This window comes from Hakea prostrata, chromosome 3, assembly GCF_041222555.1.
Source record: "Hakea prostrata isolate BN-2017 chromosome 3, UWA_Hpros_2, whole genome shotgun sequence".
NCBI lineage: Eukaryota > Viridiplantae > Streptophyta > Magnoliopsida > Proteales > Proteaceae > Hakea > Hakea prostrata.
The window spans coordinates 6,708,939-6,722,754 of record NC_142602.1 but is presented as its reverse complement, the minus strand read 5'-3'; the positions used below and the strand labels follow the sequence as shown (position 1 = coordinate 6,722,754).

Sequence of the window (13,816 nt, the reverse complement as noted above, 5' to 3'; positions counted from 1 at the left end):
GTTATCCAAGCTTTGTAACTCGGATGTTTGTGCTTCTTTGGTTGAATGAATTTGAATTACCAGACTATCCATGCATGGTCAGAGAATCTGATAAAAGATGAGAGAACTTATTCTTTCTTCTCCACAAATAAAGAATAATCAATTCTAGATACTTATAAAATGCTGTTGAGTAGAAATTCGCCAAAGTTAGATGTTCTCTTAACTCCATCCAACTCCAACATGACTTAAATTTTGCATCAACCCCTCAAGGGAAAATAATAATAATAACAAATAGAGGAAGAAAGTTATTTCGTTTAAGGAATTTTATGTTTCTAGATAATGCAATAGTTCATTATTTATCTTTCATGTATAAAAATACATTAAATAAAGAAGAAAAAACCGTACCACTACTCTCCAAATGAAGAGCACTAAAGATTGGGTGGGAATTACATTAATTGTTTAAAGTAAGTAGAAGAAAACAGACGGACATGTTATTGATAAAGTACGTCAATCATGGATGTCAAATACAAGAAGATAAGTAGATCTTTTAATGCGGAGATGTGAAAAAGACTTACACCAGTCGCTCGTACCACTACTACTCTCCAAATGAATATGATGTGATTGTCTTGTTAAGAACTCTAAAAATTGGGTGGGAATTACATTAATTGTTTAAAATAAGTTAAAGAAAAAAGAAGGACATGTTATTAATAAAGTACATCAATCATGGAGGTTGGACACAAGAAGATAAACGGATCTTTTAATGCGAAAATGTGAAAATGACTTACAATGGTGTCTTTGGCTATATGTTAAGTCTCTTCTCCATAAATTTAGGCAAGAAAATTTTCAAATTTTTAATCGGAAATCATACATTTATTGTAGAGCTTGAGCTACTAGAACCTGTAGGTATATTATGATCACTGAAGTTGAACATACAAGCAATCAATCTGTGTAGAACCATGACTACACTAGGCATCAAAGGCATGAGACAGTAAAATTCTTTACTATGTAAATAATGAGAAAAATTACATTGCTAGAGCACTAGCTTTCTTAGTCTACAACTGCATTGCGAATCTTGGTTATTTTTTTTGTTTGTCCTGATTTCTTTCGCCCTGGCTGTTGTTTCAACTTCATACCCGACTCTTTTACCTTTGATCTCATACCAACAGGATCTAGTTCTACCTATATGAGATTGGAAGGAGTTGAAATAGATATAAGGAAGGATGCACATCCGTAAGTACTAATTACATCTTCAATGCTCATTATTTACAAGGCGAGAGAAACAATGGAGATCCATTTTAAATTTTTATTGAAAGAAAGCATAATTTATTAATTTGCATGCCCTACTAAACTTGTCAAACTCTCCCATTGGGTTCTTTTCTAGGGTTCAAAATCAGCTCCAAACTTTCATCAATTCTCAAACACTAAAAACAGAGAAAGAGAGAAAGAGAATTGCAAATTAAAAAGTACAAGATCTAATCTATGGAGAAGAGGCAATCCATTGGGAACATTTTTTTGGTTGGGATCCATTGGGAATATTTAGTATACATTTTATAACAAACTCACAAAAAGTATACAAATGATGCCTGCCACTAACCTCTTTAATTAGTATTTCTCTCCTTTGCTATTATTTGGTTGGCAGCATTAAGGGTTGGGTATTCTTGTAGTTTTATAATTGATCGGTTTAGATCGATCAGAGCTGTAGCGAGTTGATCAATGCGTTGGTCGGACCACGAACGAGCCAAGGAACCACATTCAAACTTTTGAATTCTAACAGTCATCCTTAAGGTAAGGGATAAGGATTTTGATAGAGACATGAAGATCGTATCAGATTTAGAATTCATATTGAATTTTACAATCATAACATGAGTTAATCTCCTTTTCTACGGATAAAGCTCTCAACAACAAGATAAAGAGTTATCCCAGAGTTTTAGTCAAACTCCAGTTACCTTTTCTAAAGCTATAAATACCCATGTATTCACCATTAGAAGATAATATTCTTGAGTTATTCTCTTTAGCATCAAGGATTGCATTGGGCTTCTGGGTTCTTTAAATTTTGTTTCTTGCTAACTTGCTCGTCGAAGGTGTTACTCGTCCAATGAGTGTACCTGCAAGAATTCAAAGAATTAGGCATCAAACCCTAGATAAGATCATTGATTGAATTTATTTGCACCCTTAACAGCGAGAAAAAAAAGAAGATGAAAAATACGAAGTACATTAAAAAAAAGTTATCCAAAAAAGAGAGGGTATATAGAAAAAAATCATGCACTAAATATGTAATTAATTTTGACAAGAAAAAATATTCAATTATTAAACAAAAATGTGATATATAAGAGTGAGCGTGATTTGATATAGGGAGAGACAAGATAAGACATTAACCTTGAATATTGAGACCAAAAAAGTCCAAATAATAATGTTACATGCATCTTTAACTTTTGCGCATGAAAGAAGTAAAGAAACAAGCACCAATGGTATTGAACAATAATAGAACCACCATCATTGCAAAGAATAAGTTTTTTTGCTTAAATTGAACTAAGTTTTATTTTTACTAAGTATTTGTTAGGAAGTGTGATTGAATTAGGCTTCGAATGTGACCAATTCTAATGATACTCTAACGGTAAGATATTATTATTCATCAAAAGAAAAAAATTTCAATATATCAAGGTTGTTGTTATGACACGACGATCTTAGAATCATATAATGAAGATTCTTGTATATGTCGTCAAGAAAAAAAGATAACCAATTTATGATTTCTTTTGTCTTATACGCAACATATCATCTTTCAATGTTAACACAGATGTTGACTCCTAATGGTCCCCATACATGATTATATAAAATCATCCATAATAAATGGAACTAATTTTCAATATGTTTCAATTATATATTTTTGAGTGATGGAATTTCCCAACAGCAAGTTGAATTTCCCTCTCTTTCTTTTTTTAATTAGAGCAATTATTGAAACTTAAAAATGAAATTGTTTGTTTAAAATTGAACCAAACTAAAATAAATTAGAAAGAAAATTAAAATTGAACCAAACGTGAACTGAGCCAAATCTCATTTGATAATACATGTGAGATGTGACATTCCTTGCGTGAAGCCCGTGTGGGTAATTCCCATGAGCTTATCCAATACCGACAGCATTTACAAGTTCGGATCCTCTCCCATTTACATGTGTGTGGATGTGGAGTCTGAAACGTGGATCCCCATAATTAGAAGTGTCAATTGATGAGTCATATGATTGACTCGGCCCGTAACGAGTCGGGATCAGCTCTCTATCGAGGGTGCTCCCTCGACAGCTTCCCAACCACAAAAAACAGTAGGGCCTAAATGTGAAAAACACATTTTGGAAAGAAAGAAAAAAAAAAAACTCATATTTTTCACTTGTGGGCCCCACGTTGTTTTTGTGGTCGGGAAACCGTCGAGGAGCACTATTTGCTTCCCCGACGGAGAGATGATCCCGATTCGCCCGTAATCACATATCTGACAAGTGGCAGAATCAGAAGAGCCAGAAAAGTATTGAAAGGCTATTCAAGTTATTAAAGTCCACCTCAAGGGTCCTAGAATGTGAACAAAACAAAATTTGGAGAGCGATGAAGTCAAAATTTTGAATAGGGTCTTCCACCTACGATGAAGATCGGTTGTGAAGAACGATGGATTTTTTTTTCTTTCTTTCAGATTTTAGTAAGGTCATTTTTTGAATTCAAAAAAAAAAAAAAAAAAAAACACCACAGTAGGTTAACAGTTTCACTAACATAATGGAATAGTGTGTTTATTGAATTGGGGTCAGTGTTTTTTAAACATAAAGTGGAGTGTCAGTGCTTTAGCCTTTAAGGCCTCTATTTTTGGGTGTCAGTGCAATTTGCTATAAAGAATATTTTTTAATGAAAAACCCTAAGACTAGATATTTATCTTCTTCTACTATTTGTAATCACTATTTTTACATGAATATATATATATATATTTTCTTCTTTAAAATGTGAGAGTAATTTTATAAATGGATAAAATAAAACTAAATGACCCTCATAATATGGAAATTGAAATAAATTTCAGTGTTGTATATTAATGCGCAACACTGTATTGTCAAATCTCGACATTTCATCTCACTTTCAACCACATGCGAGATAGACAGTTGAAACTAAAATCATAGTCGATATTTTGTTCTTGACTATAACCAAGATTTTGATTTCGATTGCTTTGCATTAAATATACAGTATTCAAGTCTCACCGAGAATACGAAAGTAATATTGAAAATGAATAAGTTAAAATAAAAAAAACACTAAAAAAATTAGTAATAGATGGTTTATTTGTAAATTGAATAATTCAAAAGATGGAATTAATATTATAAGGTAATTCAAGGGTTTAAGAATCTCATGGAACCAGTAAACACACGTGTTGGCGTGTGGGCGGACGTAGATCTCTCACGATGGTTGAGAACACGTCGGTCAAGTGAAAACCGAGAGATGTGGGGTCCACAGAAAAGGCAGGTAAGAGGTGGGGTAGACATCAAAGATGGCGTACGGGGACGCGGGGGCAACTGCCGTCAATGACTCAAATTCTGACTTGCTCTGTAGGGAATAGCTCTCGCTCTTCTTCATCTTCTTCTTCTTCTTCATCAGTTCTGGAAAATCAATATCGACAAAACAGCAACAACAAGAGCTTAAAGAGGAAGAGAGAGAATATGGTAGGAGCAGTGGAAAGCAGAGCAATCAGGAATCCTTCAACATTTAGACCTGTAGAACGGCTTTTCTATTATTATTATTTTTCTTCTTTTTGATTATTGACAAATAGTGGAAGATTGGATATCAGGTGTTGCTTGTGATTCGACAATTTTATTTCCTTCCCCTTTATCCTATCCCCTTTTATCCCTTAGAGAGATCAAGAAGATTGCAGGGTAAGCCACTGGAGTGATTTTATCTATAAAGATCGATCATTTTCACTTCCCTAGTTACTTTTTCTTTGGTGAGAAAGGGGAATGGGAGGTTGTGTTTCAAGACCGGAGGGATGTGTTGGAATGCCAAAGAGGTCTCGGAGGCGAAGAAGAAAGGCGAAATTGAAGCGAGTTTCGTTCCAGAAGTCCATCGATCGTCTAGATAGCGTCGGTAAAACCGCTCCGCTCGATCGTGCTTACAATAATCCTACTTTTCGAGGTTATTTCTTTGTCTTCCCGCTTTCGTTACGGTTGCTTGATCTCTTCTTCTTTCTGTTTCTTTTTTCCGTTCCTTAAATTTGCGTTAGTGTTGGTTGGAACTAAAATTACTCTGTTATAAGATCTGGTTCTTGCATTTTTGGCTTTGTTCTTGCAGTACCTTATAGTCGTATTTTGCGGCTTTGAAAGAAATTAGGATAATGTACTTAGCTCTGTTGTATTGTCTCCAAGCAGTTAATTTTTAGCCTGTGCAGTGTGGATGTATCAGCGGAGTTCGTTTGTGAGAGTCCAATCATACGCTAGCTTTTGTGAAGTGATCATACCTTTTTCTTTTCCACCTCAAAATTTTATGTGGGACTCATTATGAATTTTGCCTCGATGACTAAAAAATCATTGCAAAAATGGCAGAAAACTGAGGGGTAAGTTTTTCTCCTCCAAGCTGTGTATAGGTTACTGTACATTTAATCTGAAAAAATGTCAGCCCATAAATTTGGCTTTAGAAGGTATGTGAATCCTCAAACCTTCTAGAATTTGAATGTGGATCCATTGGAGAGCTTCTCAGATGAGACTTTCACTAGAAGGTTTTAATCCTCAAATCAACATTAGTTGTGTCTAGGGATTGGTTGGTGACTTTAGCTTATTTAATATTATTATTATTAAATTTTTTTTGGGGGGGGGTTTGTTTGCAATTTTATGCCAGTGACATTGCTCACAAACAATTATTGGTGTATGTTAATTTTATGGAGAAATTGAGGATTCTAGTGATATTCGGCAGCTTGAGACACTAATTGACAACACTAGCTAGTGGGATCATCTTGATCATGTTGAGTTTCTCTGGAAGTTGTAGTATCACACCATGAGACGACAAACTAACTAGTTCTGGGAGCAAAAGCCTCCCCTTTGAGGTTACCTCAATATATAGGACTTGCATAAATAAAGGATTGCTTTAAGCCTTTAACTTATCATCTTTAAAAGATTTTCTAGCTCTTAATGATATAGTGTTTTGTTATGATGATCAATGTTGCTGCTATGTTTCTGTGATTGAGTTGTAAATGTTATTGTTATGATCCCCATTGCGACCTAGAATATCTTATCGCAACCATCACTGTATGAATAGTTTTCTTGTATTCCCTAGGTTGAAATAATAAACACTAGCAAAATCGATGAAAACCAGAATCTCATTGAACCATGACTATTAATTTGGAAAAAACTAAACATGATTAATTATGTCAAGCCGTTGGCAGTTACTTGCAATGCATGGAAGGTCATCGTTGACTTGCTTTCAAAATGTTTCTTTTAATCTTATCTCAGCACCTTTTTTTTGGGGAATCCCTATGTTATGAAAAATTGTTAGAGATTCTTTTTCTTTTGATTTGTGTGTTTTGTAGTTGGGACATCAAAATTCAGCTGGTTAGGCAAAATCTGGCTCTAACATCTATATATGTAGTCCCAGAACTTTTTTCAGTCAGGACCTCTCTAAATTAACTTTCATCCTATATGTATAGAAACCTAACAAGTAAACCTGATCATCAATTTTTATGGCAGTGCTTGAGGGATATGATTTCACCTGCAGTCTAATTTTTCTCAATCTTGAAATGTTGATGATTTTCATTTTATTTGTTTAAACATTCATTTACTTGTACACCACCACTACGGTTTTACAACTGTGGAAGTCATCGAAGGAAAAAAGTTGCCCTTTAATCCTTTTGATAATATTGCTGCTTGTAATTAATGTTTTTCTGCACATTGTACTATCTGTTAATATCAATAACAAGATGATTTAGTCCCACTTAAATACCCCCTACCCTCCCTCCCCCCCCCCCCCCCCCCCCCAAAAAAAAAAAAAAAAAGAGGAAGAAAAAAAATTCAACTGAAATGAAAAGGAATTTGAAATCTCAGTGAAATTTTGTTGATATAACAAAAATAACTTTGCAAGAAATCTAGTTCAAATGGCTATCAAAATTTTGTCAATATATAAAGCAATGTTTGAAACTTGGGAAATATTTGGTTTTGGCAGGGAGTGGAATGGCCTGAAAAACCTAGATTCCAAGTCTTATTTTTCCAATATAATCTCTTTTTGCTTTTTGTTAAACTGACATAGTTTCTGTTACGATGTGATGACATCAGCTGGGAGCGTTGAGGAGGCATGGTTTGATTCTGCTGCAGTATTTGAGTCTGACTGTGATGACGATTTCCAAAGTGTTCCCGATGGTATGACTGTGAAACCCACTGAGCATATAAATCTCATTAAAATTCTTTCTAGTGGAAGTCAAATGAAGGATAGTAACTCGTAAGGAATGAAATGTTGTACTGTTTCTTATGAATAGTAACTTCACATGTTTTTTATTGTGAAATATTTTAAAATTTTCGTCTATTCGTAGAACAGTCTAAATTTATATGTTGACAAGTCCAATATAAATGGAATGTGGAAATGAAAAGCGAAGTTCCACTTACTTTTACTTCATGTTTTCCTTTCTGATGGTAGATGTAAAGTGGTGGTTAATGATTAATATTCTTGTATCCTTTTCCTTATTGCCTTAAATATGGTTGTTTTCCCTTACTCTGAGCAGTTACCCTTCAACTTCTGGTCATCACTTCTTGTTGAATTGTGAATGATTTTTTGCCTTATGCAGATGCTTTATCTTTAAATGGTTTTGAGACCGCCTCCATCTCTAGCATTCCATCTCTGAGAGACACAGCCCATGAAGATTGTTATAGCAGCCATCCAAGCATTTCATCAACTGTCCAGAAGCAAAAGCCAGCTGAATCAACATTTGGAAATTTAGTATGCGGTTCTGTCAGTGAAGCTGCAAAAATTGCTAGTCCTCGGGTCATGCATTCTGATGATGCTGACTCTCAAATGAAACCTGATGGCCTTGTACATGGAGGCCATCCTCCTGTTTCTCTTGATGAAACCTCTAGCCTCTCTGGGGATGATTCTCCTGGCAGGGAGGGAGGACTGCTGGATAATTGTGGAATTCTTCCAAACACCTGCTTGCCATGTCTTGCTTCTACTGTCCCCTCAATTGATAAGAGAAATTCCACAAGTCCTGGCACAACTAATATGAAGAAAAAGGCATCTTTGAGACTCTCTTTCAAATGGAAGGAAGGAAATCCCAATCCTGCATTACGTAAGTTTGGATTGTTACTTCAGAAATTGGTTTAGTCAAACAATAATCTGTCCTGTTGCACTAAGATTATTTAATGTTGCTGTTAACACTGATTGCTTGTGAAATTCAATGTATGAACTTTATTTTCAGTTGACCGCTAAATTATCTGTTTGTTATGTCTAAAAATCATGAATATTAATGGGTGATAAGCATTGTATTGTTATTCACCTTTTAAATTCTTGTGTATATAAGATTTTGCAAGAATAAATACGATAATTTTTGGGCCTTGGTTTCTATTATTTGTGATTTGTTGGTAGGTCTTGTAGCAGACTGTATTAAGAGACTATTTTTTTGGAGGTGACTCAAATTTCTTCCTTCTCTGTTTCTGTCTCAGTTTCCTCAAAGATGCTGTTGCAAAGACCCATAGCAGGTTCCCAGGTTCCGTTCTGTCCAGTGGGCAAGAAAATGTTGGATAGTTGGTCACCTGTGGAACCTTGTAGTTTCAAGGTCCGGGGAGAGAACTATTTCAGGTAAGGAAACAGATTTCTGTTGGTTCTGTTCTAACACTGTTGTCTAGTCTGGGGATTGTGTTATGAAGAAACATACCATGATGCATGTGACCTTACTTTTATTGTCTGAACTCTTGTCAGTTTGTTTCTTATTTTATTATCCATGTAATATCTATGGCAGGGACAAAAAGAAGGAATTTGCACCAAATTATGCTGCCTATTACCCATTTGGCGTTGATGTTTTCTTGTCCCAGAGGAAAGTGGATCATATCGCTCAGTTTGTGGAACTCCCTGTTATAAATTCATCCGGAAAACTACCATCAATTCTTGTGGTAAATATTCAGGTATTCTTGTCTTCAACATCTAGTTGTTTTTTTCTCTTCATCAATTATTTATAAACAGTTAACTCATTTAACTGTTTATAATCTTGGGAGAATTTTGTCATCTGGCATTGTCAAAAAGAAATTGCATTAACCAAAAAGGGATTATTTCAATATTCTATTGTTGACACTGTAGATTCCTCTATATCCTGCTGCAATCTTCCAAAGCGAGGCTGATGGCGAAGGGATGAACTTTGTTTTGTACTTTAGGCTTTCAGATAGCTATGCTAAAGAACTTCCTCCTCAGTTCCAAGAAAATATCAGAGTAAGGCATAAACATGAAAACTCAGTTCTCTGTGTGGCGAGATACTTCTCATTGTATCTTGTTGGTTTTAATGATCAAATGTTAATTTGTTCTACTACCAAGTTTTCAAAGTACATCTGTTTGGAATGTTATTGCATGTAGTTCTGTTGTTGAATTGCACGACGTTTGATCTTTATGTGTTTATTACATTGAAGAAAAATACTATATAAGGCCATACCAAATGGACAACGCTCCCGTGTTTAGCCGGCTCTGCATGAAAGGATTTTTAAAATCTCATTTTATTTATCTATATCTTTTATTTGTAATTTACTTAATTGGTTATGACAATGTTTCTTTTTGGAGCAGAGGATAATTGAGAAGGAAGTAGAGAGGGTCAAAGGTTTCCCTGTAGATACCATCGTTTCCTTCAGGGAAAGGCTAAAGATCTTGGGTCGTTTGGCAAATGCAGAGGAGCTTCATTTAAGTGCAACTGAGCGGAAACTCATCCATGCTTACAATGAAAAACCCGTTCTTTCACGTCCTCAACATGAATTTTATTTGGTAAGCTGCTGTTTTCTCAGTCAGATTGGTTTACTGTGATCTATGGAATAGCATCTATAATGTTTTTGACTGCTCTGATCCTCAAAGGAGGTGATCCTTTTCTCTTAGTTCGATATGGTTTAATTGTGTTAGAGTTGAATTGCTTCTCCTTGTCCTGTATTGTGTATGAGTAACATATAATTGCTAACTTGAAATGTTGCTATTCATGCCCCTTGTAAAAGAAAAACACAGTTGGTCTAAAACATGGAACTGAAATGAATTTCCCCTTATATTCCCCTATATTTTAATGCCTTTAGGACTATCAGTCTGTTCAAGTTATCAATAGTGAATATTCAAAATAATGGTGTTTATATCTTTGGAGTTGAGGGATGTTAGAATTTGTAGAAGTTTTTTGTTTATTGATCCAGACTGGGAACAGATTCTTTTTACATTGTTACCATGACAAGACCAATCGACCTGCCACTCACCCTTGGGTTAACACGTCATTTCCCCATTCTGTGGGGGCATGGAGATTATCTTGTCATTGTTGAAGCTACCTCTTGATTGTTGCCCAAAGCCTCTTATATATTAGAGTGACATTGATGAAATTCATCATAATGTCTCAGGATGGACTAGATTTCCGGTTCCCTAGGAATAAATAAAACATTTTAAGTCATGAATCGATATTCTATCGGGAAAAAAAAAATAATAATAAAACATTTTAAATCTTATAGTGATTTGCACTGTTGAGAAAACCTGAGTTAGTGGAAAAGAATGGTTTTTAGCATGTAAAGTCAGCTGATTTTTTATCCTGTAGTTATTGGATGGCCTTATTGGGTTGTTTGTTAATTTATTATCTTCTGGACCTGCTCAAGAATATTTTTGGATGGATAAGAAATTCAATACCAAAGGAAAGGAATGGGGAAGGAAATATAAGGAGAGCAAAGAGGGCTCAATCTCAAGCCATACAATATACCTAAAAAGGCTCACAAAGAGAAAGAAATACATAACACTAGGCAGGGAAGGATCTAAAGACAAGGCCAAAATTAGATTTTACTATTTTTCTTTTCCCTAGAAGCCTAAGAGGGGTTAGAGAAGGGGAAAGGTTGGGTTAGGCATAGGCCAGAAGAGGGGAGGGTGAGGAGAGGGATTGGAGGGACAAGTGGGGCTGGGCCAGGGATTGGAGGCCTGGGGCTAGGGTGGAGGCTAAAGTAAGGAGAAGAAGCTGTTAAGGGGAGGTTAGCCCATCGAGCTAGAAGGAAAAAACTCTTTATTCTATTTTCCACAGAATTAGACACATTTGAGACAATCTGGCTAATGTTGTCAACTAACACTTTGGATCCCCATCCCCCCAAAAAATATTCATTGTGGAACTCAATTATCTGATAGGTATGTTGGCATGTACTTGCTTTCTATTTATTCATATCAGCTTCAAATAGGATCTGATAGTGATTCAATGACATCCTTTTTGTTTAAAATTGAATATATCTGCATCCAACATTTTCTCTCTCCTCTTATCTCATCCTGAGAAAAAGAGGAAAGGGAATTTTCCTCTTCTATGTTTTTTTTTATGCATATCCTGGGTAAAAAGTACTGAATTTAGAAGAACTCCAGAAGATGCTATTATTCCATATTAATCACATGACTCCCTGAAATCTTTTCCAGGGAGAAAACTACTTGGAGATCGATTTGGATATGCACAGATTTGGTTACATTTCTAGGAAAGGTTTTGAAACATTCCTAGACAGACTGAAGTTCTGTATATTGGATTTTGGTCTTACAATTCAGGTAAAGTTTTCTATTCAGATTTATCTTTTGTATTGGGTTGAAAATTTTCCATTCAGATTAATATGAGTTTAAATTGGTTCTGAGTCCCCAGTTCCCACCCAACTCCCTTCCCCCAGACGCTTCTCTCTTCTTCTCCCCCTCATCCATCCCCTTTCCATTCATGTGGTACCCCACTTTATTCTCTCTCTTCTCCCTGTGGTCCCCACTACCAATTTCTTTCTCCCCAACCCTCCTATGGGTCACTCTCTTTCTCCCCCTCTCTTTCTTCTCTTGCGGGTCTTGACCCATCTGTGGGCCCAGGCCAGCGGCTACTCCTCCCTTTCCCTTCCCTTCAGTTCACCTCTTCTCCCCGCACCCAGCCCAGGCCCACTCCCCCCTTAACCCCCTCCCAACTGCATGTCTCCACTAAGCCCACATCTCCCTCTCACTCAGTCCAGCCCTCGTTTCACCCCCTCGTTGGCCTATTATCCTTGACGAGGACTACATTGTTGAGCTCAAGTCTTCTAGGAGGAAGAAGAAGAAGAAGAAGAAAAATAGAAAAATCTAGCCTGAGTTTGTTTGGCTCTTCAGTTGTCCTTTGGTGCCTAGTTCCTTTTTCTTTTCTTTGCTTTTTGCTTAGGGCCCTGTTGGCTTTGGTGTGGCCCTGCCTTTGCTGTTTCACTATTCTCTTCTCTCTTCTCTCTTCCTCCCCTTGTCTCTTTTTTGTTCAATGAATTTTGGTTCTGAATTTATAATATGTTATTAATCAATCTTTCTTGTTACATTTTTGTATTGGCATAGGGAAACAAGGCTGAAGAGTTACCAGAGCAGATCTTGTGTTGTGTGAGGTTGAATGGTATTGACTACACGCATTACCCACAACTGGGTTTGAATCAAGAACCCCAAACACCAAAATAACTGCTGAGATGATGTAACATTTTTCACTTTATAAAAGTCTGATGAAGCTCTTATCTACACCGATCCTATTCTCCAAGTCCCTCTTTCCCCTGCCTATGGTTGGCCTGGTCTTGAGTCTCTTAACTGGGTTCAAGATGACCACACAAAAATTAGGGTATTATCTACAGAAGGCCCCCTAAGAAGCATATCATTTTCTGAATTTCGTGTGTATTTATTGTTCACCTGAGGATTTCTGGAAATAGAAAAGTTGACCAAATGGAAGAGTCAACGAGTGAAGTGTCTCTCTGCTTTTTCAGTCATCCATGTTGGAATTTGGAAATCCAGAAAATGGAAGAGCCAACTAGTGAATGGTAAAAGAGAGTTGGGAGTATTTTTCTGTTTAAGCGTACAGATCTTGAGGACAACTGGCGTCACATTCTTAGTTCCGAAGCCTTATACGTGACATAAGTTTTACTGTTGAGGTGATAATTGCTGTTACATGATGATTATTACAGAAGTGTTGATTTTTTTCCCTCTCTTTAATAGAAGAGCCATTCCTTTACGGGAAGTGTTGATTTTTCTATTTTATAGAAGAGCCATTCCTTAAGCTGGCATTGTCATATAATGATTGTCACAGAAGAAGTGTTGATATTTTTGTTGCTCAATAATCTGATAGGTGTATTGATGAAGAAGAAAATATTTCCACTTGCCCTCGTTATTCACTTCCCTTCCACTAAACACCTGGAAATTCTAGTTTCTTCATCATCTTTAAAAGCTATTAAAACCTATATGACAAATCTGAAATGCGAGAGACAAAAGCTGAAGTTTTCCAGATCAAACAGGCAGTTATAGAGAGGTTCTCCATGCACTGTTCATACATTGCTGTTGAATGAAATTTCTCACCAAAGAAGACAGGTCACGTTCCTAAGGTTCATGTCTGTATAGTCTTTCCCATCATAGGAAGCGCTATGCCGAATCTTAAACTACAGAGGCGGTTTGCTAGAATTTCGTTGTTTACCTTTCTTGAGGAGGTTGTAAATAATGGTGCATTCCAAGGTTGAAATTACATTGTTTTTTTTTTTGTCTGAGGTTCATTCGGGCCAGTTTGTGCACACTTCAATTACATCCTTAGAGGGAGGGAGCTTTGAAATTATATTGTCATCCATTAATGAGCCTTCTTTTCTTTGTTATTCTCAACCATCACTGCACCACGATGGCTTTAAGCTTATGCCATAGAGTCGACATCA

General features: G+C 36.1%; 1 protein-coding gene across 1 annotated transcript; it reads left to right on the top strand.

The window, feature by feature from the left end:
• Nucleotides 1-4,508: 4,508 nt before the first annotated feature.
• LOC149020430 (uncharacterized) lies at nucleotides 4,509-13,592 on the top strand. The gene is made up of 9 exons (XM_089148562.1): nucleotides 4,509-5,123; nucleotides 7,250-7,333; nucleotides 7,756-8,253; nucleotides 8,627-8,762; nucleotides 8,923-9,085; nucleotides 9,258-9,386; nucleotides 9,732-9,926; nucleotides 11,571-11,693; nucleotides 12,474-13,592. Exons 1-9 carry the CDS (start codon nucleotides 4,949-4,951, stop codon nucleotides 12,588-12,590), a joined length of 1,620 nt encoding a protein of 539 aa, XP_089004688.1. The 5' UTR covers nucleotides 4,509-4,948; the 3' UTR covers nucleotides 12,591-13,592.
• Nucleotides 13,593-13,816: the final 224 nt, after the last annotated feature.